This window comes from Apteryx rowi, unplaced genomic scaffold (genome assembly GCF_003343035.1).
Source record: "Apteryx rowi isolate R43461 unplaced genomic scaffold, aptRow1 scaffold_45, whole genome shotgun sequence".
Taxonomy (NCBI): domain Eukaryota; kingdom Metazoa; phylum Chordata; class Aves; order Apterygiformes; family Apterygidae; genus Apteryx; species Apteryx rowi.
Window position 1 is genome coordinate 2,891,303 of NW_020450705.1, and position 27,306 is coordinate 2,918,608.

Below are 27,306 nucleotides of genomic sequence, written 5' to 3' on the forward strand. Positions count from 1 at the left end.
TTAGCTTTTGTCAGGGGCTCTGTAAACCTGGCTCAACCCTCTGCTGAGCAGCCGCTCCGGATCCAGGAGAGTCTGACCCGCTCCACCAGGCATGACCTTGAGCACTGGGTGCCTCCGTGCTGAGGAGGGAGGGCAAGTGTTTGCCTGGGGACGCTCCCTGTGGGAGTCTTTCCCTTTCCCCTGTAATTGAGACAAAGAATTTAGAGGGGGGCAGGGCTGCAAAACTGGATTTTCACCTAGTTTCTCCTGCTGGGATCACTCTCCCCAGTTAAGTAAGGAAAACTCCATACCAGTTAGCTCCTCTAGTGTGGAGGGGGTGTGCGGGCAGGTAGGTACTTCAGTGACAGCTGTCCTGCGGTCAGGGAGGGAGCAAGCCGAGATAAACTCCTCCGCCTGCATGTCTTGCGTTGAGTTCAGCCCCCTTCATCCAGAAGGGCCCAAAGCACTTGGGGACTGTGCTGCAGACAGAGACATGGCAGCCGTGTAACAGTACCCGAGAAGCCAAGCAGCAGTTGGACACGAAGCAAAAACTCATGTGCAAAGAGGAGTGCAGGGGGCCCTTTCAGATGCAGACCATAAGCTGCAACACATTCAGGACAGCAGGAGCTGTTGTGCCTTGTCCCCCCAGAGAAACTCAGCAATGGCTCATTTAAGGTGTGAAGTTAGAACATGTGAATCCCTGAGAATTAGGCTGCACTTTGACTATTTTACTCCTTTATCAGTGTCTGTGCGGGGGCTTAATGTCACCCTTCTTGCTAACCCATTCTACCTTTCCCAGCCTAACCAGAGACTATCTTCACAAGATGCTTTTAGCAAAACAGCAGTTTGTTTGACTGGACTAGATGCAGTTTACCTTGCAGGATTTATTTCATTTGCAGACTCTCGTAATGGCAGGCTCGTAACAGGTTACTAAGAGGCATTTGCTTACTCTTACCTTAGTTGCTTAGACCCTGTCCTGATCTGGTGGCCTCTCCTCTCTGAAGAAGGCTGAAGAGAGGGAGCATGTTACAGGGCAAACAAATGACTCAGACTAATGAGTAAGGTAATTGCCGTTCACTGTTAGACGAGGCTAAACTGGGTCAGGTTTGTTTGTGAAACTCCACAGAGGCACCATCTGTTCTCTGTGCCCCATCTCAAGGGCTGGAGACAGGGTTTGGGTGAAACTGCTTCCCTGGAAGCTGCGGAGCAGAGGGGAAGATGGCCCGATCATTAAGCAGCGACGTGGGTCTCCAGAGGCTGCCCTGTGCTGCGACCACAGGCAAGTGGCTGCAGCCTCGATCCTCGGAGGGGACTCTTAATTGATTTCACTGGGAGGTGGGACCTCAAGTCCTTTCTAAAGATCAGGCCTTTGTCTCTCTGCTACAACTGCCCATCTATAAGATGGGGCTGGATGGGATGCTGAGAGGTCATTAGACCTCCCTTTGCCCCGAGGCAGGATTGGATTTTCCCAAACCATTTCTGACAGGTGTCTGTCTCACCTGTCACAAGCCCTTGGAGAGAAACTCAGCGCAAATGTAGCCAGTGTCTTTTAATCCTAGACCTCTCTCAGGTGCCCTCTCTTCAGCCTCTCGTGTCTGTCCGGAGCTGCTAAGCCTGTTGGGACAGGGCCTGTCTCTTTCAGCTATGATGTGCCTGTGCGCTGTGCAGTGCTGGCTTTAGTCCTTTTCTTTGCGCTGGAACATGTTATTTCTAACAAGCTCTCTCTCCTCTCAGAGTGCAGCATCTGAACGGAAGGGGAGGCCTGGAACGGGAGCCCTGCCTGCCCACGCCTGGACTCGGCACTGCTAGGGCCACATCTTACAGTAAGAGGAGGAAGAAAAGGCGTTCATTCACAGCTGCTAAAAATGGGAGGCAGCATCTGTCCAACAGACCAGGAAGAGAAGCTCCAGACCTTGTTGTCTGCCTGTGGGACATCCCTGGGAGTGCCGCGGCCGGAGTGACACAGCCCGCTGTCAGTAAGGGGTGTCAGGGCAGCATGGCGCAGAAAGCATGGATCAGCCTGCTCTTCCACAACCGCAAGGCCCAGCTCCTGCTGGTCAACTCCCTGACGTTCGGCCTGGAGGTCTGTCTGGCTGCAGGGATAACCTACGTGCCTCCACTGCTGCTGGAAGTGGGTGTGGAGGAGAAGTTCATGACAATGGTTCTGGGTAGGCAGTTTATCTCCTCTTTGAGGTGCTCATTTCCGGCGTGAGTGTGAAGGGTGGGGGGCAAGTAAGGGCATGGAGGTTTGTCTCTGCAGGATGGTGTGCAGGGATACTGTTATATCAAGGGCAACCCTGTGTTTGGAGGAGGCAGCTGTGTGCCACTGGAGCGTGTTGAGTTCCTGAAATGTCTCAGGCTTTTGTTATTGTATGCACAGACCATGATGCCAATGTCCTGTCCGGATCTGCCCCCTTAACACCACCTCTGTCTTTGTTCCAGGGATAGGCCCTGTCCTCGGCCTTGTTTTTGTCCCGATGATCGGATCTGCCAGTGACCACTGGCACAGCAGCTATGGCCGAAGACGGCCTTTCATCTGGATGCTGTGCCTGGGAGTCCTGCTGAGCCTCTTCGTTATCCCACATGCCAGCAGCCTGGCCAGCTTCTTCGCCCTCAACACTCGCCCTCTGGAGATTACCTTCCTCATCCTGGGCATTGGCTTACTGGATTTCTGTGGCCAGGTTTGCTTCACTCCGCTGGAAGCCCTGCTCTCAGACCTCTTCCAGGAGCCAGACAACTGCCGCCAGGCCTTCTCCATGTACGCCTTCATGATCAGCTTGGGAGGCTGCATTGGCTACCTGCTTCCGGCAATTGACTGGGATGGCAGCTTCCTGGCCCCATACTTGGGTGGACAGGAGATGTGCCTCTTCAGCCTCCTCGCCATCATCTTCCTTGGCTGTGTGCTGGCCACTCTCTTTGTGACAGAGGAGGCAGCCACCCAAGCAGATGTTCTGGCCGGCCCAGCACTGAAGGATACTCCCCCTAAGCCCTCATCTCCTGCCTGCTGCTCTTGCCAGGTGTCCAGGAGCCTCCTGCAGGCCAGGCATGCGATGCAGGCCCTGAGAAACCTCTGCACATTGGTGCCGCGGCTGCACAGCCTCTACTGCCGCATCCCCAAGGTCATCCGGCGCCTGTTCGTGGCCGAGCTCTGCAGCTGGATGGCACTCATGACTTTCATGCTTTTCTACACAGACTTTGTTGGGGAAGGGCTTTACCACGGCGTCCCCAGAGCCAAGCCAGGCACGGATGCCAGACGCCACTACGATGAAGGTAAGAAGTGAACCAGCTGCTCTGAGGCTGCAGGGCAGGGCCTGTTCCCTAGAACAGGAGTATTTAGTGGGAGCTAGGAATGGTCTGAGCTCTGCTAGTAATGCAAAATCACATGTTACAGGAAACTGTATACTTTCTGCAGAGGGTTCAGGAAAAAGCATTTCCTCACAGCCCACAGAGCACTGCATGGTGGACCGAATGGGGGAACACCTCTTTCTTCTCTGAGCTACCAGACACAGGGAGCGCAGCCCTGGCCTGGGGCTGAATTCTTAAGTGGCAGAATGGTCTAGCAGGTAGCATGCTGAGCAGGACATATCCAGATCTGTCTGTGAGCTGTTGCTGCCTCTGCCAGGTCCTTTCACTGCTGTTCCCTCCTTCCTAAATGAGGGATAATGGTGCTCTCCATCTCTTGGAGACTAAGGGCTGGAAAACCAGGGAGTGCTCAGGAGCAGTGAAGTGGGCTTTGCTGCATCTCCCTTTCATGCTACTGAGAGATTTCCATCTCGCATCTCTACCCAGGAAGTCCTCAAGCAACTTCCCCTGTTCTCCCCCTTCTCTCCAGTGCTTTCTGATAGGACTCATCACTGGAGCAGTACATCAACTGTATCTGCCACATCCACATCATGGGATACTGCTAACTGCAGTGCATTACCTGCTCACTGTTGTTGCCTGCTGTCCTGTTTTGGCTGCTGTGTTGTGCCAGAGTCCTGACTCCACTGCCCAGCCCTTCATTTCCTCTTCCAGATCTACATCTTATTCTTGGAGGCACTTCCCTGGCCTTCCTCCTCTAGCTGTATATCTTGCACTCCGAGTTTTCCACTCACTGCCTCCGTGAGCTCTGCAGTACACTGCCTCTTTGTGCTGAGTGTCTGTTTAACTTAGAGGGAGCTTAATTATTATTTAACACTTGCAGTGTAGAACTTCCAGCAGCTCAGGACCTCATTGTGCTAGCTGTCATAGAAACCTGCATTGAGTAACGATCCATGCTCCAAAGAGTTAATGGTTTTAATTCCCTGAAATCTGATAAATCTTTGCAAAGGGTAAGGTCCGGATTGCTACCGGATACTGTAGTCGTTTAGTGGATGTTGTGTATTTTCCCATTGGCTTAAGCGTAATTTCTTGTTCCTTTTGTTCTGTTGCTGGTTTTGGCATCAGATAGCACATCCTGGTTCATGAGCAGGTGACAGATCCTGGGTCTTAAGAGTGGGAAGGTGAGTAAAGGGACTTTCGAAGACAAGAATAACATCTGGATTCCTAACTCTCCTTGCCCCTCTAGTTAGCCTGGAGTATCCAGGAGCATGTGTAGGAAATACTCCCTGCCAGTGGAGGGTAGGAGATGTAATCTGGCTGGCACAACCCAGGGATACATGAGGTGATGCTGCTCTGCTCTCTGGGACTGTGTCACGCTCTGCATGGACTGTCCTGGATTGGATGCTGGAGGGAAGGGAATGAGGGCCAAGGGTGTCTGGCTGACTGAACCCAGGGCAGTTCCTATCACTACCTCTGCTTATCTGCAGGTGTCCGCATGGGTAGTTTGGGCCTCTTCCTGCAATGCGTCACGTCCATCTTCTTCTCGACAATCATGGACTGGATGGTGAAGCAGTTTGGGACGCGGGCAGTCTACCTGGCCAGTGTGGTGTTCTTCCCCATGGCTGCCTTCGTCATGTGCCTTTCCCACAGCGTCATTGTCGTTACCATCTCAGCTGCTCTGACAGGCTTCACCTTCTCTGCACTCCAGATCCTGCCATATACACTGGCATCACTGTATCATCATGAAAAGCAGGTAGGAGTCTGGTGTGCCATGCAGCTGCGATGACAGCTTGGCCAGCCTCTTTTGCCACTTGTAGCTGGTACAGTCAGCACAGCCCATGGAAGAGAAACGCATGCCTGTGTTCAGAGGTTTTCCACATATGCCTCAATTCCAGGCTGTGTCTTCTCTGAAAATTCATCTAGCTCCGTTAATATGAGATGGAGGAGAAAACAGAGTTTAGAATCTCCTTCCCTAGGCGTTCCCTGCTCACCCCAAGCATGGTATTATATAGCTTTGAATAGTGGGGAGCGGGTAAGATGGGAGAAATCAGCTAAGGTTGGTGTGTCAGGATGGGCGTCCTGTGTCCTCCCTGTTCTGCAGGCTTTTAGGGAAACCGGTGCAGGTTAGTTAGAGATTCCCATGAGTTTTCTGCAGTGCGACTAACCTCAGGTGTTTAAAAAAAATTCTTGAATATTCAGCCTTTAGAGTTCCTGCTTTCAAATTTTTGTCCATAATATGAAGATCAGTAAAATGAAAACTGACATTCTTCCTATTCCCTTAGCTCTAAGGAAAACAAATATTGTGAAACTTTTGACACTAACACAAAAGCTAGCAATCCTGTCTCACAGATGCTATCTTTGTGGAGAAGTCCTAGGAGGTTCCTGAGTTGCACACTGGATTAATAGGAGTTTCTCTTGTGCTGCAAATGCAAAATTAATTTGTGGTTTGAGAGCAGCTCTTTCATCCCAATGGCAGGCGGTTCACTGTGTAGTGAATTAAGTAGGAGTTTTTACCACAGGCATCCAGATGTTCACGTTGAACAAATACTTCTGACCAACCCATCCCAATTTACACCAGGCATCCTGTCAAAATAGGGGTGTGAGAGAGTGGTTCTGCTTTGCAAAGACTACAGTTTGGCTGGGATCTCCCATGGATGTAATATGAACAGAATGAAAACCAAACCCCACAGGCTGGGAATGTGAAGGCCACATGCCCAAGTGTTTGCCAAAGGTTTGACGGGGAACACTTAATACAATGAGATGGGGGTATAGCTGGGTTTGGTTTTGCTATCCTAGCTTTAAAGTTCCTCCTTCCTTTAACAACTACTTTCCAGCAGGCTGCAGTGAGACCCCACAAGAAGCAGTCCCTAAAATGCCTTTTGTAGAAAATTCTCCATCTTCTCCATTTCTGTTCTCTTTTCTCTTACTGTTGAATTCTGTCATAGTTTTTGTTTGCTTCCCCTTGTTCCTGCTTCCTCTCTTCCTTCTCTTTCTCTCTTTTTTACTTTTTTTATTTTAAATGCTCCTCCCGAAGTGAGTCAGCAGAAGGGCCATCCAAAGTGGCTGTTGTTTCCACCCTGTGCGGGATCGTTGGCGAAAGCCTGCAAGGCCACCTCAGCTGGAGCTCCTTGCTTTGCACAGGCTGCGTAAGTCGGTCCATTCTCCTGCATGCCCTCTCATCTTCGCATGGCCACTAAACCTTGTCTAGAACAGGAAGAAGAGATGTGCATGTTCTAACAGCACTTGAAAGCTTGGCATAGGTTAAACGCATGGTGGGCCTTCACATCTTCTGCATGAAGTTAGGGAGAAGAAGGTTCCTCATTCCCACCAGTTCCCATCAACTCTAGAGAGAGATGAAGCTGCTGATTTAGGTACCATTGTGTCCTGGGGTTGTATCACATGTTACAAGTGGTGATTTTAAAGCATAAGCTCCCACTAAGCTCGGTCCTGCTGAGTATGTGTATAAGTGGATTTTGCATTCTCTACAGTAGCTACTCAAACGTTCCTGCCAGAACTCATACCTCTGAAGTCCTATTTTAAATCAAGCTAGAAACCAAAAAAATGTAGCATGGGCCTTCAGAGCAGCTGAGCAGGCTTCTGGGAATCTGGAAACATCCAGCATCGAATATGAAGAGGCTGGGAATGTGGGCACATCCTAGTGTGGCTCACACAACACCCTTTCTGTGCAGGATTTTGAGTTGCTTTGAAGTCTGATGGCAATAGGAGACACATGGGAGGTTTTTAAGCTCCACATAAAGTATGTGACAGTCCTGGATTCATGCAGTTGGGCTTACTTTCATAAGCCGAGGCAGACTCATGGGGTTGAAGGGTACAGTGAGCAGCTGAGCAGAGCCCAGGTAAAGCTTTTGGGAGAGGATTTGGATTTAGCAAAGTTTGTCTCATCTGTTTTCTCTCCTCTGCTTGAATCTGAAACTGTTTGTGTTACAGAACTGCAGCCATGGCCTGGGGCAGCATGAACAGAGCCTGGTTAGTGCTGACATAGGCTAGGGCAGGGCTGGGTGTAGCTGGGCAGGTGCCAAGACTGCTGAAAGCTCTGGGATGGCCTGGAACAGAGCGGGGGTGCCCACACTCCTGCAGTAGCTGTTCCCTTGCTGTGATCTGTGTCCCTGTCCCTCCTGCCAAAGGGAAGGTAGTTCAGGCAAGCCCTTCTGAGCCTGCAGCTGGATACAGTGTTCTCTGCTCTCAGATGGGTGCTCTTTTCCCCCTTATTGTTTTCCTTGTTCGTTCTGTCTCACCATGTGGAGAATGGATTAACACGTCATTTGTTATCTGCACTATCCCATACAGATGGGAGGTTGTGTTTAATTGCAAGTGCCCTGGAGTTTTAAAGCTGGGGCTCTGCAGCATTTTTGCTATCTGCACATGACTGTCCATTATTTATTGGTGTTAACACGGAGAACTTTTTGGTTCAAATTCTCTCTGTGAATACTCCTGGAATGAGCCATGCCCTAGAAATCTCACAGCCTGAGCAGATCAAGGAAAAAAAAAAAGGGGTGAGGAAAAGAAGATTATCGGTTCCCCACTTTTCTAGACTGAGTAAGGAGGCTCAGCTCAGGCAGATGAAGTGACTCACTCAAGGTCACGCATGGCCTCTTGCAGAGCTATTTCCTGAATCCCAGCGTTGTGCCATCTCAGTTGGTATTGCTTTTAAGTATCCCAGCTAGGCAAGGGCTGGCTCCGAACAGTTCATCTGCCCTTAGGGCTGTTTTGCAGGAGGGTTTCGAGTTCCCAGTCAGCCACCTTGTTAAGACTGCTGTTTGCCCTGGAAAGGACTGTTCAGCCCTTGGAATATTCAAAGTGGGCTCTGACCCTTCACTGCTGCTTTGGAAGTGTGTATCAGCCGATTTCAGGATGGGGTGAACTGGAGCTAGTGCCCTGTAGTTCATCCCCACAGAAGGGCATGATTCAGCTGGTGGAAAGTGAGGTTGGGTTCTCTTCTCCCCACTGTGAGCTGGGAATCAGGCTATTGAACTTCCTGGTGACAGGGAAAGGGCCAGGTCCCTAAAGTTCAGCTGATGTGCTTGGCATGACTTGACTGATTCTCCAGGTGCCTAGTGAGGAGGTGATGGCCCAGAGCTCAGAGCAAAACATCCCAAAGTGCAGAGCCTGGGCTGGCTTTGGGCTGCAGCGCTCTGCTGAGCCACAAAGCTTGAACGCAACAAAGGCACCACTTGTACAAATTCCTCCAGTGAGTCAGGGATGCTTTGAATCCCATGCCAGTCAGGAAAAGGCAGGCTGACTCCTGGAGGCCATCTCACGTGGGTCAGGCTTACTGCAGGCACTCCCTGCCTCTAACAGCCCTGACCCAACACGTTCCAAGCCCAGAGTGTTTTTACTCTTTTGTACACAGCATCCCACCTGCTCTCACCTTGCTTGCTGGGCTCCACCCTTCCTCATTCCTCACATCCCTCCTTCTTTCCCCTAGGTATTTTTGCATAAGTATAAAAGCAAAGAGGAGGAAGACACAGCTGAGTTGGACAAGAAATCGGTCTTCCCTAAAGGCCTCCTCTCTAGCCAGAAGCTGCCTTACCAGAATGGACACGCTGGAGGCCTCTTCTCTTCTTCCTCTTCCTCCTCGTCTCCTCCAGCTGCCAGCTCGGGTCTGTGTGTCAGCTCCTCCTGCGAGGTCTCGCTTATGATGATCGTGGGAGATCCGGACTCTGTGGCCCCTGGCCGAGGGATCTGCCTGGACCTGGCCATTTTGGACAGTGCTTTCCTCCTCTCTCAGGTTGTCCCGTCCCTTGTCATGGGGTCCATCGTCCAGTTTACGCAGTCAGTGACTGCCTACATGGTATCGGCCGCTGGCTTTGGCCTCATAGCCATTTACTTTGCAACCAAAGTTGTCTTTGATAAGAGTGACATGGCCAAGTACTCAGTGTGATGCGGAAGGTGCAGGGGCAACACCTGGGTGACTGTGCGGCCAAGCGAGACGTGTGTGTATGTTCACACAGCCACTTGTGGGAAGCCTCGTGTTGCGTGTGCTCTCCCCATGCTGTTGCTGGGAGCCCTAGGGGTGCTGTTCTTGGGCTGGGGGCAGGAGAGATGCAGCAGAGCTTATCTCAGGTGTAAATATGAGGCGTTGGGGCATTGTGCTTCAGGCCATCAGTGCTTTTCACGTGGTGCCTTTATTAAAGGAAAGCACTACACAGGCAGCACCAAAGGGGATTGTAGGGGTGAGAGAAAGGAAATGGACTTTTCCTTTAAAAACGGGTCATGTTTCCGTGTAATTCTACCTAAACCAAGCAGGAGAAACAGTGGTATGGGAAAGGGAAAAAGAGATTATTGACTATCCTGTTTTCCAGTTGTAGTTGGATCCTTTTCCCCTGCTTGTTCTAGTTTTACTCAACTTCTTGAGTAATACTTCTTCAAATAGGACATTGGGAGGAGATTTGCTTGGAAAAAGGACAGGTGGCTAAGATTTAACCAGTGAGCAAAGGGGGGGGGGGTGCATATGTGTACACATGCTTCAGTCCTTCCCAATCTGTTCTGGCTGGCAGAAACCAATTTAGGAGAAAAGTTACTGTCTTGTTTTAGAAAAACAAATAAGGTTTCATTAGGACCAGTTCCAAAAGGTGACTTATCCTTTACCTTTGTACCAAGATTCATCAGATGAAAAGGACTTTTGGAAAGGACTTTTTAACTCTTTTTTTTTTTCTTTTTTTTTTCCTTAACCAACTGTTTTAGCTTTCCCCACATAGTCTGATTAACTGTGATCTTGCCTTCTTCAGAGCTCAGAACTGTAGCCTTCTCTCTTCCAGTGCCTTGTAACAGATCTAGGCTTCTGCACCTGAGTCGTATGCTTTCTACATCTGAGTCTTAAAAAGATGCAGCAATGTCACAAGGAAAATCCGTTCTCCGAGGGTTTTCAGTCTTATAACAGGGAGCTCCCTCCTAGAAGGCCATCCCAAGAACTCTGGACCAAACGTACCAGGCCTGAGGAAGGTGGAGGAATTGCTTGTTCCCGATGGCCAGCTGAACTCAGCAGTAGTCAGTGCTACAGTAACTACCTCTCGGCAGTCGCTGGCTGTGTCCGCGTTCCCTCGAAAATGTGGCCCCAAAGCAACCTTCTAGACCAGACTCTTCCTTCCAAACAGAAAGGCCTGTGCTTGCAGGCAGGCTGGAGGGCACCTTGTAGAGCCTGCTGCACCCCAGTATCCAGCACGTTGGCTGAATTAACGCGTTGTCAGCACACCCAGGCAGCCTGATGGAGACAGTGTCCTAAACAGGAGGTAGGTAGGATGGAATGTGCCTACAGTCACTATGGCAGCTACTTCCAGAACAGTGTGAGCCTAATTCTTGGTGTTTGGTGCAAGAGAAATACAGTCTTGGGGTGAATTGTGCCTGTGGTTTGCTGATCCCCATTATGCATTTCTATGTTACACTTTTTTTTAATTTCCAAACAGGAGTCAAGATTCTTATCCAGGCACAGCATAAACATAGTCACCTGACAGAGTAAAGCAAAGTGTTTCTTGCTCCCATAGTGGTGGGAGCAAAATGCTCCTGGATTGTTTAGATGCTTTAGCTCACGGACATGAGTCATCTTCCAGTGGCAGAAGGCTGGCTGCAGTTGCCTGTGCTTCTGGCCGGTCCCGTGCCTGAGGTGAGTGAAGCAGCTGAAGTAATTCTGCTGGTGGCAGATTTCCGCCACTTGAAGATTACCCGTACACCAAGTGGGAGTCAAGATCCTGGCCCACAGAATTCCTTAGAATTTGAAGTGATCCAAACTCTGCCAACAATGTGTAGGGAAAGGCATGAATTGGGCCCTTGGAGGCTGGGTTGTAAGTCTGCAGGAGAAGTTTCCCCGAAAGACAACAGTCCTCTGGCTGGTCTAAACAAAGTGTTTGTGACTAATATGCTCTTAATTTGCTGTGGAGGTGTGTGGGCAGTGAGATCCACTGGTGAGGCTCCGCTGAAGGGCAAAATGCTGCTATTTTTGCAAGGTCATGTCAGACTGTTTCTTGGCATGGAAGCAAGGTTACTCCCCTGCTGTCTGCAGGCAGATCCTGAGAGGGCTTCTCCTAAGTTTTTTAAACTTCTCTTTCCCGTAAAGGGTGACTGTTTTTGTTTTATTTCCTCTCAAATTATATGCCTACCAGCCTCCCTTTCCCACAGCAACGTTTGTGTGCTGAAATGCAGCTGTTTTGGGAATGGATGTGGCAGCTGCTTAACCATATGTGGAAATGTTTTTTCTTTTGCCAGTCCTACCTTGGTCTCATCCACTTTAAGCTTTATGAGGAAGTTTTTAGGCGAAACGTTATTGCTAAAGGTGGGGTGCTTTGGTGCAGCTGCAGCCTAGCCGTAGCTGGTGGACAGGAGTAGGCTTGGGCTCACGGTATGTGCAGGGAGGCTTTGTGCATTGTCTGGCCTGCAGGACTTGGGATCACTGGTCTCGGACCTGTCCTTAACTGGCAGATCAAGCATACCGTCATCTTCCTTGTTCTCCCATCCCCTTCACTGCGCTGGGTCTGTGACTCGGCAGCCAGCTCTCGTTGCAAGTCTGGCCTCTGCATCCAGAACGCTGGCTCTGATGTCGCTGATCACAGGAGAGGGCAGACTGGGTTTGTCCGGTTTCCTCATAATCCAGATATGCTTCAGGGGAGGTGCCTGCATTTACTTCATTTATGTTTGGAAAAGACCATTGAGCGGCTGAACTTCTGGCTCCTCCACCGGCTGTTCTTGCTCTTTGCTGCTGCGTCCTAGACGGGCACCAATCATCGGCCTGACCTGTGACCTGACTGATAACAGAGCTTGTTCTCTTGAGCTCTGTGCTCCAGCTGGAGAGACATGATCCGGTCTGATCCAGGGGCTCCTTATCCATGGGTCCTCTGGCTGTGGTACTCTCCTTTTAGCCAGTTCAGCAAGTGCAAGAGGAGCTACTTGATTATTCACTAACAGACTGTTTGATTTCTGTGTGTCCCCCCCCCACCCTGGCACCCTACTTCCCAACCCTCCAGCTGGAGTGAAACCCAGCAAATTCGGTAATTGCTGCTTTCCTCCTTACCCTCCTATTACATCAGAAGTCTGCTGGGCCGGCCGCCAGCTACTAACACAGTGGGCAGATGGGTGCAGGAAGGAGCGTGTGCCAGGAGCCAACCCTGTCCCCTGTGGGAGTTCAGGCCCAAACCGACTTGGGCGGTTTGCCCTAAGGAAGCAGCTGTTTGTAGCAGGAGAGGAAGAGTGTAGACAGCTGCCATGGGTGGTCAGATCCTGCATGGGTGATGGGCAGTAGGCAGGCCAGGGAGCAGCCGCACTGTTCAGCCAGGGAAGAAAGGCAAGGTAGCAGTCTCGGAGAGAAGGATGGGGAGAGATCAGGGCAAGGGAGCTGGAGGAAGAGGTGGTTTCAGGGAAGTCTGAGGTCTGTTACATGCTGATACAACCTGTGTGAACATAGAAATCTCTCTAGGACTGATTATACCGTACGCTTCACATGTGGTGGTACAAGCTCTTCAGAGGATGTTACTGTGAGCTTTTCTGTTTTCAGGTAGTAGCTGCACTGCTGCTCGCTCCTCCCAGGCGACCCGCGCTGTGCCTCTCCCTTCCTTGTGGCGAGACGGGGGTTTGGAGGGTGGTGGGGAGCAGAGGGGAGAAGGCAGCATGTGAGACTTCTGCTGTGAATCTCTAGGTTAGGGAAGGATGTTTCGATACTGTTTTCCTTTTTTTCTTGAGATCATATACTGTCTGCAAGATGCTCGTGTTTTATTTATTCAGTAGAGTCGATATTTTGTATACCGTGGAAGAGGAGGGCTGTTATAAATTTTTATGAAAGGGAGGAAATAAAAAGGCGTTGAAGCTGGACGACCGTGTGTGTCACTAAATGAGCGGCAGCGCAGAGGGCCGCCAGGCGGCGCCGTGAGCTGCGCCGCGCCGCGCCGGGGCCGGGAGCGGGGCCGGGAGCGGGGCCGGGAGCGGGGCGGCTCCGCGCTGGCTCCAGATGTTAAAACTCCTCCTGGGGGGGGGGGGGGCGCAGGGTCCAGCTGCACTTCAGGACAACCCGTGCTGCAGATCAGCAGCATCGCTGTGCACGCAGCGTACCTGCCGCTTGTAGCCTCGGGAAGAGACCGGCTCTGTTTCTTACCTCTTTCTCCACCGACCGGGTGGACAACGAAGCGCAGAGCCAGCTGCTGTTATCTGTGACTTGCTTCCATGCGTTTCTGGCGTGAGCATCGCACCTGTTGCACTAGGTGCTGTACAAACACAGAGGAGGTATCGCTGCTTCTTGTTACCCCCGGTAAGTCTGTGACATGGTGCAAGTCAAAGCCATCTGTGTTTGAACCTTGCAGTGTCACAGTATGTTAGTATCTGAGGATTCTGAAGAGCTGGATCTTTCCCAGTCCCTGCAAGGAATTTCCATATTATCAGCACCTACTTCAGAGACGGTGAAGTTGAGACACAGGGGGTAAGTGACACCCAGTGGCACACTAGCATATCGCTGGAATAGCTGTGAGCTGCCCTTTCCAAATGACCATGCACTTTTACTGTTTTTTTTTTTTTGTCTACATATGAAGCCTTAGTCTGGTTTGGGAGCCTGAAAAAGGTTCAAACTCTCATGCTACAAAGTACAGAAATTTTATACTGACTTACTTGGCTTTGTGGTGCTTGCTGTAGTAGGTAAGGCTAGTCTCTTCTGAGCAGCTTACAACCAGAAACACCATTTTCCTGTAAGGACACTGTCTGCCTCAAAATTGTTCTGCTTGGAAATGTCTAACCTCAAATGTTACCATCAATGCCCACAAGTCCTTTAAGAGAGCAGAGGAAAACATGATTCCTCTCTCTGATCAGTGTATTTATCCCATACATGGACAAGCATGTGGCCATTCTTGTTACTACTGTGCTTTTTTGTGTCGTAGGGCGTGTGGGTCCTGTGATGCAGTAAAGAAAACTAGCTATTTTAGAATGACCCCGTGTGCCTGCAAAGCTATTGCTACTGCCAGAAGCATGTGTCCAGGTGGCCTGCAAGTCTGCTCCACCTGAATGGTTGAGTTAGGCTCAGGCTATCTGCTAAAGGCAGCCCCAAGGCTATCCTCAGCCCCTAGTACTCTGCTATGTGAAGCCACAGGCTGACTGCAAATCCACAACGAGCAGAGAAGATCTTAAGCACCTCTTTAACTTAGTGCAGCATTTGAACAGTATGGTTCTGCCAAAATATTCCTGCTGAACTGAAAACCTATTTCCTAATGCTAGCAGCAACCATTACTGTTCCTACCTGCTAGGACACGATTTTTCTTCTGAACGGTTGGAGAAGTCTGGACTGTTCCCAGCATAAATTAATAGGGAATGGAGGCAATGGCAAACTGCAGAGGTCCAAGGCATCTCCTCAGGACCGGGCTGAGCACTCGGACAAAGCAGAAGACAGGTCGGCACAAGCCCATCAGCAGGTAGAGCCCACGCGTGCCGGGAGCGCTCCGGAGAGCGGCGGGGCGCTGGGGGCCGCAGGGGCCCCGCTCCAGCCTCCGGGGTGACCCCCGGCGGGGGCCGGGCTGCGCGGGGCCAGGCTGGGCACGGGCTGCCAACGGGGCCGGCGGCTGGAGCCAAACCCTCAGCGGGGCGGGCCGGAGACGCCCGTGCCGGAGCAGGTGCCAGCACGGACGGGAGCGGTAAGGGGGTGCGGGGTGCGCAGGGGCTCCCCGGGGGCTGCCGCAGGGGAGACAGTGGCCAGGGGCAGCCAGGAGCAGGGGGGTTTATTTTCTTCCCCCAGGACAAAGCGAGCTCGCTGAGCCAGGGCTGTGTGCCAGCCTCGGGCTCCTCGGCACCGGGGGCTTCCAGCCTGGTCCATGGCTCTCTGCAGCTGCAGCCCACCTGCAGGGCTTTTTGGGGCAGCTGTGTCACGCTAGCCTCAGCTTGTCCTCGGCTGGGTCACAGCACGGGACATCCCTTTATCACCTCTGTTAAGGGGTGTGCTACAGGCAGCACTGATTGCGAACACCTTAAATACTTATTTAGCATGTTGGTTGTTGTCTTCCCTGAAAGGTTTTGTGAGTCAAGGTTTTGCAGTGGTGGCATGAACACCACTCACGGCTCTGAAGAGGTTACAGGTGCTTTTTGTGTCCGTGTTGTTTAGTGACTGGAGAGGAAAGCTGTAACCCTCAGTTCAGTTCCCAGCTCCTGCTTGTTGGCTGACCTTGGGCAAATTATTTTTTTCTCCATGTGCTTAATCTGCACATCTGCTGATTTCATGGAGTAATTGAGTGCTCTTAGAGATTTGAAAAACTGTAGGAATAGAAATGCTGAGTGTTGCTTGAAAGCTGGGTTGACCTTGCCTTGCAGTATACTTCAGTGAAGGCTAAAGTTTGATTTCTGTTTTCTTGCAGTAGGTTGTCTTAACCCATTGGGATAACAGTACTGGTGATGTGCATTTTGCAAAAATGCCTTGGATTGATGAAGCACCGACAAGCGTAACAGGTGTCTGCAGAGTCTGTTAGTAATGGAGCACCCCACAGGGTTACCCATTTCCCCTTCCTACTGCCCAGTGAGGTAGGGTGTTACTCTTGCCCATCCTTGGACAGGGAGCTGAGGACCAGAGCACTCCAGTAATTGCCCCAAGGTTGTACAGGAAATCTGCATCAGAGCAGGAAGTCCCGCTCGGGTCACCTCAGTCCCAGTCTAGTGGCTTAATCACTGGCCCATCCTTCCTGCCCTCTGATCGTGCTTTTTTTCATGTTGTTAGCCCAACAGAACTGTTCAATCTGTGTTTGCAAGGTATGTACTCAAGGAAGTTTCTGTGCTAGGGAGTTGATAGTCTAACTCACTTGTCCTGGGGGCATACTGAAGGGATGGAGACTTCCTGAGCTGCTTTGCAAGGAGAGCATGTTGGAAAATCAGGTCTGAAGACTTTCTGGAAGAGGAAAACAAGTGTATGGTCGCAGGACGGGGAGAGGCTTTTCTGAGTCTGTGAAGCACATGGAAGGAGGTGATGAGACAGGGTCAGAGAAGCAGAGACCAGAAAGAAATCATAAAATTGGAACAGGGTAGAGGAAAGGGTGGGATTGGGTATTGCCTTGAAGGTGATGGTTCAGAGTATGAGTCTGTGCTGGGATGAAAACCTGAAGGCGGAGGGTGGCCCAAACATCATTCTCGCCTCATATATGAGTAGTGTTGGCCTCTGCTTAGCATGAACTGTTGATGCAGAGTTGTGCTGGAGACAGATTGTGGGCAGCATTGCAAATGGCACTGAGCAATGTGGCATCTTGCTCTTAGCAGATTTTGAACTATGTGAGGATTGTTTGCTCTTAGAGAGAAGAGCCTTTATATTAAATCCAGAATGCTTCTCAGAAATTCCCTTTCTCAGCTCCCAGGACCCTGAGGAAACAGTGATCACAGGGACTGGCTTGACTGGTTTGCAGCTATGCAGAAATCTTATGGGTTCATTTACCCTGGAGAAAGTTCATAAGTGACTCTGGCACACAATTTCTTTTGGAAACTCACCTTCTGCATTGAAAGTCTAGAAATGTGAGTAGAAAAATTGTGCCTTCATTGGGTGGTTTTGGTGTTGCAGAAGCAGCATGCAGTCCCCAAGCTGCCCTCTCGCAGGGGCAGGGATGGCACGTGCCTGCTCTGCAGAGCTCAGTGGACACTTAGACACTACATCAACCATATAAGCAACAGCAGGGCCTGTGGGTTTTGATGTGCTGAATCGCGGGACACCAGTCTCCTTCAGGAGACTGCATGGGTCTAACCTGGAGGTATCGTGATCTTTTTTATCTATTTAGAAATGTGATGTTTGTGTCTCAAAGGGCCCTGTTAGGTGACCCCAGACAGTCTCTCTGCTCTGCTTTCTAAAGGTGTGACTGTAGCTTGAGTGGACCTTGGCTGGCTTTAAACTTGCCTGTTCAGGTACCAACAGTCGGGGTAACCACAGCAGCATGGCTGCTGGTGAATACTTCCAGTTGGTGTTTGCACAGAGCCCCAAGCAGTTTGGCAGTGGGCACTCTCCTGGCTGTCTTGTTATCAGTTCCTGAACTAGTTAGTTTTAATCCAGCCTGGATAGGTCTGCATTAGGTTGTGGTTATACCAATGTTTACAGTGTGGAAAAACCAGAACCCTCTCTCGGACCACGATCAGCTCCTCATTGTAAGCCACAAGACATCCTCTCTGCCATCTAGCAGTGCATACCTGCCCTCTGGCAGGTGGAACAGGGAGTTAGGTGGAAGAATGTGAAGTGTTTCATAGGGTATTATTGCCTTAATAAACTTGCCAGAAGAGTTTGCTTCTGGGAGGAATTTAGCTCTTTGCAGCCTCTTGGATTCTCTTACAAGAAAATGGTCAGTAGGTGGTTTTTTGAGCAATGGAATGTTTAAAAACAAGCAAGAACCGCTGACTACTTTTGATGTTCTCTTTCTAATGCACAATCCATCTTATTCAAAGGTTGAGGGTTTTTTTGATTTGTTTCTAATTTGGAAATAACCTTGGTGGTGTTCACTTGCAGATGGGCAAAGACTACCCCAGCCTCAGGAGTCCCGGCTGAGTTCTCACAAAGGCTTCTGATCCAGCTGAGCCAAGAGCTTTGTGTGGGCACAGCAAGTGAGTCAACAAATGGTCTCTGTGAGTTGCAGAGAGCTGCTACCCTCTTCAGATTCCTTGACCAGCTCAGCCAGCTCCCCACTGCTAGAGAGCTTTGCCAGTGCTCTGCAGAGCAGCATGCCACCATCCCTTCTGCCAGGGCCTGGCAGCGAGAGGGCCTCCAGCCACCCAGAAGGCTCTGGCCATCTCCTTCCAGGCAGCATCAGCCACTCTGAAAGCATCTCTCTCCCCCTGTCCCAGGCAAAGGGGGAGGATGCCAAACCCCAAGTCACTGTCTGTGAGTCTCACCTCAAGCTGCCTGACTTCTGCAGCAGTCTTTCCCAGGACTTTATTCCCACCCTGGAGGAGATTGAGGAGTTCCTGAGGGAGAAGGCTGAGTTCCTCAAAGATGAAGCAAAAGAGCATCTCCCATCTGGAGGGAAGCTCGAGATCAAATCCAAGATTAGCTTAGGCACTTCTGGGGAGCAGCCTGTGTCCAGGATGGTTCAAGAAGGAGATAAGTTGAATGCTGCCCTGCCTGGAGGGACAGCTGATGGTGGTGGCCAGGCAGTAGCTGCTGAGAGCATTCCTGTTGTCCTCCAAATCCAGCCTCTCCAGATGGACAGTGGGAGCCCATTAGCACAAAGTGCTATGGGTAGTGTCAGAATGGCCCAGTTGGTTATCAGCTTGCAGGGCCAAAGCCTGGCCCTCCTTCCTCAGGTTCAGCCTCCTGTGCCCATCTTGGACCAAAAGTATGTCAAGATTGCCCCCCTGCCGGCTGCCCTGCGACCAGGGACTCCGGGGGACGTGCAGGAGGTGCAGGCAACCCCCAAGTTCCAGAAAGCCTCCCCTTCCCTCATCCGCGTCCACAAGTGCACGCACCCGGGCTGTGGCAAGATGTACACCAAGAGTTCCCACCTCAAGGCTCACTTCCGGCGGCACACCGGGGAGAAACCCTACACTTGCGCTTGGCCCGACTGTGGCTGGCGGTAAGTAGAAGCCGCAGGCCTCTGTGCGAGCGGGTGTCTCTGCCAAAGGTCTCACGTTGCTCATCAGGATTCAGGAGAGCTTTTGGCTAGTGAAAATCCAGGCTAAAATTTTCTTTCCCAAATGACTTAGAGGTGAGAGCTGTAAGGAGGACTGGAGGAGAAAAATTTGTTGAGACGCCTTGGGTAGTTTTCACTTAATCTGAAGTGCTGAGCAACTCCAGCTGGAGAAGCACATCTGACGCTGTACCAAACGCTCAGTCTCCCTTGAGAAATGAACTGGATGCCTAAATACCCTCTGGCAATCCAGCTTTTCCCAAGTAATTTGGGGCTTCGCACACTTCCTTTGTCTATTTCAGGATAGTTTCTGTAGTTGGGCTACAAAAATGGCTTTTCCTGTTAATGTTTGTCTCAGATAATAGGAATTCACTGCTTCCTGACGAGTCAGTACATAGTTCTATGTATGCTTAGCTACACTTTGCTTTCTCTTGCTGTTTGCTTGCCCTGGTTGCTCATATCCTTCAGGTACCTGCGGGCCTGTAGCCTGTATCCATGTTGCTCTACTTTTGTTTGCTCTGTATGTGGTGATGGTCGTTCTTTTCTTTTATCTCCGTTCCCTGAAGTAATTCTGCTTCTTAATCAGTCTTGTTGCGCTTCTCTGAATTTTTTGTGCTTTGGTGTTCTCTTCCTGGTACCGCGTACGTGTCCTGGGGGCAGGATGCTCAGTGCAGCCTTTGGCAAGAAGAGTTAGTAGTCCTCAGGTCTTGCGTAGCACCTTTCATCAGCAGATCTCAAAGCATATCAAAGAAAGCTGGTGCTGGCAGCGCTGAGCTTTCCTGGTTTCTTATGCAATGCTTTGGCATACGCTTGCTGCCGTGTTTACCCAGATGGTGTGTTATGGCTTCTGTCTTGGGGTAGTGAAACTTCAGAAGGTGTAAGACCAGATCTGAATTTCGGGACTGCCTCTTGCCAGGCTGCTGTTCCTTTGCCATCAACAGTTGTGCCCCCATTTCACATATCCCTGCAGTAGATGTCCATAGGCATCAGATCCTTTTCCAGTACCCACCAGTACTGCTAAACATCCCCTCCTGCACCTGACTGAGGAGCCCGGGGATGGAGGAAAGGGAGCGTGGCAACTGCACAAGCATCAGCCCTGCTCCCCACCCGGCCACCTGCCTTTTCCTCCATCTGATCCCAGCCCAGCAGTCAGCCTGAACAGCTTTTCCCTCTGGGAGGGAGGAAAGGGATGGTGCTTGCCTGTACCGCAGCATCCTGTAAGCGGGACCCAGCCTGCAGGCTGTCTGCTGAATTACTGTGCTCTGTCTCACTTGCTGCCCTGTCCTCCCCCTCCGTGGGAGCAGTTATACTGTTAGCGACGTACTCGGCTGCAGATGAGGTTCTCAGGACTGTGCTCCCTTCTCTAGACAGGGCCCTAACTGTAAATTTTTATGTCACTTCCCCTGGCTCTGCTTACTATGAGGAGCTGAGACCTTGGAACTCATTTCTTACAACAAAGCTGGAGAGAAGTCAGTGTTTCTTATGGAAGATCTGAAGATGGCCTTGGGACACATTTAGTTTTCACAAAGCCTTTTGTGAGCAGGCGCAGTATTTACTATACCAGGTGTGAGCTTGAAATCCTATCGCTGGAAGTCTGGGATTATCTCCGAAGTGCCTTGCTTTGTGCTTCTTTGTGTAGGCATGTTTCAGCCAGATGGAAAAACCCTTCCATCCTAATACTCCTGCCATCTGTGGTGGCTCCTTAGAGGCAGAGCTGGGGTAAATCCTGCCCAGTCCTCCTCTCCAGCATTCCCCGGATACTCGGACATGCAAAGCATGCTAAAGTCGCATCAGCTCCCAGGCCTTGTGATACTGGGACCATTGAGATGGCACTCTTAAAAGAGCTGTGGATCAGCTTGCTCACCTGCTGCAGGTCCCCCCAGGCCCGGATTTGTGTGTGCCAAGTGGAAGAAAGGGTGTAGGAGAATTAAGTGGGGACATGCATGTGGTTAAAGGGACTTTCCAGGCTGTTCAACTGATCTGCTCCAGGTGTGCAAATTACACAGACAAGCAGCGTGAACACTTTGGGTATCCGTGTGGCCCTTGTTACTGCATCCTCAGAACAGTAGTTAGCTTGCTTCTGCATGGAAAGCTCCGCTTCTCTGCTGGAGGCTGGCTGCATTTGCTTTTCCTCCTTTGTGCTTGGTGTTGAAGGCAGCTCACAGGCTGCCTCTCTCTCCCCAGCCAGCCCAGGCTGACAGTGAGAACTCTCTGCCATGCTGAGAAACAAGGGGATGCTCCCAGTTGGCAAGGAGAACCAGTGCTCTCTCAGGAGAGCAAGCCTTCTCTCAGCAGTGATTCCCTTCCTGGCTAGATGTGCGGAGTGACAGAAAAGCCTTTCCACCCTTTAGCTACTGCCAGTCTGGGCTGATACCCCAAAAACCAGTTTGTCTCAGCGTCTGGCCTTGGGGCTGTCAGCTTTCAACAGGTTTCCAGTGAGTCTAAAACAAGGAAGGAAGTAGGTGAACCCTGTCCTTTAAGATCAGTATAAAGAAATGAAGACCTCAGTGAGTGAATTCTTTTCCCCTCTCTCTAAATTCCCCCTTGTAGGGGTGTATTTCTTTCCATTGCCTCCAGCAGGAGCCTGGGGTACCTGTGTGCCTTGCTCTTAGATTGGGTAGAGCAGAAGAGAAGTGACTCGTCCAGGGTCACACCAAGAGTCTGTGGCAGAGATGCACCTCAGCCTCCCAGTTGCTAGGGTCCTCGCGGTTCCTGTGCTGTCTATCAGCGAATGCTGGATCCACCATGCTTCCCTTCTCCTGCAGGTTTTCCCGATCAGATGAGCTCTCCCGTCACAAGCGCTCCCACTCTGGTGTCAAGCCTTACCAGTGTGCCACCTGTGAGAAGAAGTTTGCCCGCAGTGACCACTTAGCCAAACACATGAAGATTCACCGTGGCCAGCAGCGCAGCCACTGGACAGTTCGGGGTGGCAGCAGGAGTTAAGCCTTGCTGCTCCTCCTTCCTTGTGAGGCTGAGTCCAGGAGGTCAAGAGGAGCCAGGCAAAGAGAATGGCAACAACGCCGTTCTTATGAAGGGGGGAAATGGCTTTCTTTTCCTTTAACAGATATAGAAGACCCAGTGTTTTACCTCTGTTCAAGGATGACTTCAATTCAGGGCCTGTGGTACTGGTACTACTGTGCCTCTTCTAAATATATGTGATGGAAATCCAAGTTAATCAGGGTGCATTTATATGTGTGTGTAGGGAAATGGGCGTTGGGGCAGAGGGTGGCTTTACAAGGTCCCTTTGCACAGGATCTGCCTCCTGCAGTGTGGCAGGCGAGAACTGGCTTACACCTCTTCATCCCCACTGTGGGGCCTCCCTGGGCTGCTGTAGCCGTGATCCGCACCACCACCCCAGAGCCCCTGGCCTGCAGCATTGCGGGGCACGTAGAAAGGATTCCTCCTAGCTGGACTCGCTCAGAAACCTGTGTACTTGAGCCTGTCTGGCAGGTTGGCGTGCCCAGGTGGGCAGAACTGTGCATGGACAGGGTGTGTGTTGTGTGTGTTGTGAGGCAGTTGGGTGGACTGAAGGCAGACATTGGTGATGGTTTTTTTGGTGTGGTCTACATGCTGGCTGTGTTGTCCCTAACTCTGCTTTTTTTGTATCAGTGTTTTTTCACCTGACTAGCACGTGGTGCACTGGCGCCCTTGGGAAGTGTGACATTGCAATAAACATTACAGCCACGGCGTGAGGAGGGAAGCGTATCTGTTCAGCTTGCTCAGTGTGGTACATGTTGAAATTGGATCAAGAGAAATGCAAGCAGAACCAGCAAAGTCCTTTTTAACATGCTGGTGTGAAGGAACATCAGTGTGGACAGACACTGATGTGTACGGACATCGGTAGAGCTGTACACGCCTTTCAGAGGGAGCAGTGTGGCTTGCAGGTGGCTGATGTCCTCTTTGTGTTTGACTTCTGGTTAATCAAAGGCCAACTCCTTGCTACTGTGCCAAGTTCCAAAGCTTCTGCAAACATCTGGGAGGGAATTAGGTGCTTGCACAAATAAAGAATAAGCGTCAGGAGTTTGAGCTAGGCGGTTGTGCCCTTTGCAAAGCCAGGCATTGTGCCCTTTCTACATGACTTTGCCAGCATGTCTCAAGCTGGTATTTAGTGCCTGTGGGCTCTTTTCAGCTCAGGTGGGCTTGTGGAGTCCTGCTGTTGCCCCATTGCTCTTCCAGGGCAGGTCATCTTCATGCACTTGTCTCAAGCCGCTCTTGAGCTGGCTTTGGTGAGGAGTGTTGGGGTGTACCGAAAACAAGGACAGGGAAATGGGCTAAACTCTGTTCCCCTCTGTAGAGAGAATGTCTGTACAGCAGAAGAGGTTGTTCTCTGATCACTTGAGCCCTTTTTGAGTGATGGCTTTGGAGAGCGAAAAAGCCATACTGGAGGGGATGCATATTGTGTCCTGCTTTAAGGGTTGGTAGAAGCATTCCAGAATGGGACACCAAAACAGGATCCCAATTTCAGGGCATTTCTAAAAGACATGAAGAGGAGAGAAGGCTTCTCTTATATGCTGGTGCAAGCCTGTGCCCCCCATTCAGTATCTCTGAGAACTGCTGCCAAGCCTCCCTACAGAGAACAGCTTCAGCGGAGAGGAAGGAGGGAGTCCCACCCTGAGACTGCACCCAGTTTTGTACAAATTCTGCCACATGTAAGGGCTTTAGATTAAGTTGCTTCCTCTGTGTCCCCTGTACACTGTCTATGAGGTGGGGCTGGTAACACTTTTGTGTGAGAAACATAAGTTTGTAAAATGGTTTGAAAACGCATCCCACAGACGTTGTCATGTGGCTGGAGATGTTTGCTGCTGGTGGCTGCTCCTTCCTCAGCACAGTGGCTGGAGCTGTTGCAGCTTTATTGAGCAGCTAGCCCAGTGCGACTTCAGGGAAAGGAACAAGGGACCTGAAAGTCCTGGATTTATTGGTAGCCTAGAATGTTTTGGGATGGTTAATGCTGCCCCTGAAGGAGACGCTGCTGCTACGCAAATGGAATGGGGTACTTTCCACCAGTGAGGTTCTCCAGGCTGCCGAGGGGCCCCGTGATGAGTAAAAAGGAATTTGTTTCTCTTGCTGCCGTGGTCACAGCACAGGACCTCATGGTGCTGGGTGCCATACAAGCACCAAAGAGAAGGGTCTGCTTCCCCTCTGTCTTTGGCCTCTATAAACAGCAAAAGTTTCTCTAAAGTGGAAACTCTAGTGTGCAGAAATGATGTTTCCACAAAGGAGAGACATTACTAAAAGCTGGCTTGGGTTTTGGATTCTTTATTCTAAAAACAAGCAGACTAGCAGCTGAACGAAGGCTTGCTGGCTACCTTCCAGCAGCAGCATAGTGGGGAACTGACTTGTGGCTTACCCAGCTGCAAGAGCTGCAGTGTGAGCCGTAACTAATGGATCTTCTGTTACGTTTCCAAAGAGCTGGCGTGCACGGGTTGCGTGTTTCTTGGAGAACACCTGCATTGCTTGCTTTCCTAATCCCCAGATGGGAGAGCAGGGTTTACAACAGACATAGCTGGAGCCATGCTGCTTGACTTCAGATCCAAGCTTTCCCCAGAGGTCTGGGAGGGCTGGTTTCTGGATCCCAGCTCGAGCGCCTTCATCCTTAGCTCATAAGTGGGTAGGTGTGGATAGCCTGAATGGAAAGGAGCTGCCTGCAGCAAGGTTTCTCTCCCGTGTGTGTAAGTGGAATTGTTTAAGAGCTGCAACCCCCGCGTTGGCTGTTGAGCGCTCTCCCCTCTGGGGCAGGAAGGCAGCTTTTGCAGTGGTTAGCTGGAGACCTGTGCCTTGAACTGGCTTGGGCAAGCGAGTGCTCTCTGGTGCACCTCTGCCCAGCCTGGCCAACCAAGACCAGATGCCAGCAAGAGACACAACCTGAATCTGTGTAATGCTGAAGCTTTAATGATGAGCCAGAGGAGACAGGTATGCGAGAGCCTATTTTTGGTTGGCTTTTGTTTTGGTGGATTTTTGCCTGGTTAGGAATTTACCTCATACTCTCTTTCCTTGAGGGCTCTCTTTGGAGGCTGTATGCCAGCATGACTCATGCCCGTCTTGTGCTTTTATCTGTCCCCCTTTGCTCTTCTCCCTTGCTCCAGACTCTCACAGCACTCCCTGTTCCTTTTGGACCTGCCCCATCCTGCCTCCCTCCATTCGCAGCCGAAGGCGACTAGGGAGATTGCGTGTTTCCAAACCACGCAGCAAGACGCGCTGCGCCTCATCGTTAGTTCGAGGTGGTTCTCTGTTCTCCAGCAGCTCGTTTGCTAAGCAGCTCCCGTGCAGTCCATGCAGTCCCAGGGGTGTGTTTGCTGGGGAAATCGGGGCTGGGATCGCTGGCGGTGGTGGCTTGCAGCTTAACTGATCTGTTTTGCCATTCCTTTCAAGCAGACCGCAAGGGAGGGGAGAGATTTTTATAAAATAAAATACCCTAGATACATATCTCTTGCACAATGTGTATTATAGACCCACCTGCTTCCCTCTGGGGACTTTGGATGAATGGCTTAGAAGGTTTCTTGGAGGCTCTGTAATTACCTATCTTTTGCTCCAGTGAGGTTGTAACTCCACACTAGAAACTGGCTTTGTTGAGCTACAAATGAGATCTCTGGCAGCAGGAGGGGATGAGGAAGAGTGGGACTCTTATGTCTTCCTACTGACAAAAATATACTCCTGTTGCCAAGAGGTACATCTAGTTCTTGTGTCACCAGGGCTGCTGGATTATAACCGTGACTCTGTCCCAGATGGTGCTGTTAAGCAAACTGGGCCACGTGCCTGCCATGGTTTCCCTGTTGGTAGAGGGGGAATGGGAAGAGCTGGTTGCCTTGTGCTCGAAGTGGAAAGGCTGTCAGGTTGCTAAGCAGTGCTTTTTACGAAATCAAATGCAAGCAGACAGGAGTTGTAGCAGGGCAGGACGTAGGAGAGCACAAAGAGGAATTCAGACAACGTTTCTAAATTTGCAGCCGTGGCTCCGGATACAGCAGTGCTCCGCGCGGAGCCCTTGATCTGGAGCATCGTAGGTGGCAGGCACCGAGACTCCCACGCGGCAGCCCAGGTAGCGCTCGCTGGCCGGCGCTGGCTGCCCATCCCTTCTGTATGGGCGATGAGAGGAGGGCTAGGGCAGGTCCTGAGTTTGGTTTAGGGCCTGTTTGGAAACGTATCTCTATCTTGGCTTGTAGCTCTGGGTTTTTTGTATTTTTTTTTTTGTCCCAGTAAAATCAGAACTGGATTTTTACTGATTCTCCCTTCCAGTGTCCAGTCTTATTTGGGGTAAATGCAATTCGTGGCCAAGTTTCTCCTTCTCCTGATAGTTAAGCAGCAGAAACTGGCTTGTGGCAGCGAGCAAACTGGAGTCTTGAGTTTTCTCAGAAGAACAGGAAGGGGCTTTTGTACACGTGGGGCCGCACAGGCGCCAGCACACTACGTACTGCTGGAAAACAGGCAAGCATTTTCAGGAGCAAAGAGAGGCAGTCCAGTGCTCCTCCGTGGCTGCGCCAGCCAGCCACCAGCGGGGCCAGATCCTTTCTCTGCCCTCCCTCCTCTGGGAGGCCCATGATTAACAAAAGGTCAGACCTTGTAACATGAAACAGGTGGAGGAAAAGGTTTCCAGCCATATCAGCAAGGCTTTAACCCTCGAGTGGCTCAGCAGCACTTCTTGGGCCTGAGGCTGCAAGCGAAAGGGACAAGAGGCCCTTGTTTGCTTGCACGCGTCCTGGCACGAAGAGCTGATATGATTCAAACTCCGCTGGAGCCACGGCTAAGCACTAAAGCTCAAAGTTTCCTTGCAAAGGAGCAGGGTATATCGTGACCCTGTATTGCAGTAACTCCCATCTGATGCCTCTGCTTGCTTCTCGCCTCCCTCAGCCTGTGAGCAGGCACCTGGCTGAGCCCTCAGTGAGCTCCTAGGGGCTGCTGCCCTGGGAGCAGAGAGGTTAAGGACACAGTGAAGCTTGAAGATGAAACGAGCTAAAATAAAACAGCTGGCTCACTTGACTTGGCCTTGCCATGTTGGATGGCTTGCTGCTTCATAATCAGCCTTCTGAGGTCCATTTGCAGGGAGGCTCAAGGAGGAAGAACATTGCTTTGTAGAAATAAGACTAATAAGTGACTGCCTTCTCTTGGTCGCTTCCTCTGCAGGGCTTGGTTATTGCCACCCCAGATTGGGTGCTTGTTCTTTAGCATGGCCTTCAAACAGATTGTTTTCAGGATTTCTTCTTTCCTAGGAGCTGCTCTCCATTCCTCTCTGCAGGTAAAGCATTTTGTTTTCCAGCGTTTTGTCTAGGCCGCGCTGTTGGGAGAAGATTCCCAGCTGATGTGATAAATTGCTGTTCAGTCTGCCTCAGGACTCATTACGATGCACGATATTTGCTTTGGCGGACCAGGGCTCGATGAAGCCCTGTGGGAGAGAGGATTGGGGGTGATGGTACCTGATCAGTAGTGTCTTCTCTTGCTATTTGATCCAGGAACTGGGCAGTGGTAAAAGGAAAGG

At 50.9% G+C, this 27,306-nt stretch overlaps 2 protein-coding genes across 10 annotated transcripts in view; both read left to right on the forward strand.

Annotated features, from left to right (window-relative positions):
* The window catches only part of SLC45A3 (solute carrier family 45 member 3), a 44,266-nt gene extending 31,171 nt beyond the window's left edge, over nucleotides 1-13,095 (forward strand). For all 5 annotated transcript variants that reach the window (XM_026077318.1, XM_026077317.1, XM_026077319.1 and 2 more), the window contains 4 exons: nucleotides 1,714-2,147; nucleotides 2,422-3,249; nucleotides 4,767-5,032; nucleotides 8,726-13,095. In XM_026077318.1, coding sequence (XP_025933103.1) covers nucleotides 1,976-2,147; nucleotides 2,422-3,249; nucleotides 4,767-5,032; nucleotides 8,726-9,181 — 1,722 coding nt within the window. In that variant the 5' untranslated portion in view covers nucleotides 1,714-1,975 and the 3' untranslated portion in view covers nucleotides 9,182-13,095. The remainder of the gene's footprint in view (nucleotides 1-1,713; nucleotides 2,148-2,421; nucleotides 3,250-4,766; nucleotides 5,033-8,725) is intronic.
* Nucleotides 13,096-13,354: 259 nt separating this feature from the next.
* Nucleotides 13,355-22,410, forward strand: LOC112971692 (Krueppel-like factor 15). Of its 5 annotated transcripts, XM_026077326.1 has the most exons (5): nucleotides 13,355-13,696; nucleotides 14,511-14,675; nucleotides 16,586-16,746; nucleotides 17,723-18,785; nucleotides 21,605-22,410. In XM_026077326.1, the coding sequence occupies exons 4-5, from the start codon at nucleotides 17,830-17,832 to the stop codon at nucleotides 21,780-21,782; spliced, it is 1,134 nt and encodes a 377-aa protein (XP_025933111.1). In that variant the 5' UTR covers nucleotides 13,355-13,696; nucleotides 14,511-14,675; nucleotides 16,586-16,746; nucleotides 17,723-17,829; the 3' UTR covers nucleotides 21,783-22,410. The 5 variants fall into 5 exon arrangements, with proteins under 5 accessions (XP_025933111.1, XP_025933113.1, XP_025933114.1 ...); XM_026077328.1 differs by lacking the exon at nucleotides 16,586-16,746; XM_026077329.1 differs by lacking the exon at nucleotides 16,586-16,746 and having other exon boundaries at nucleotides 14,511-14,653.
* Nucleotides 22,411-27,306: the final 4,896 nt, after the last annotated feature.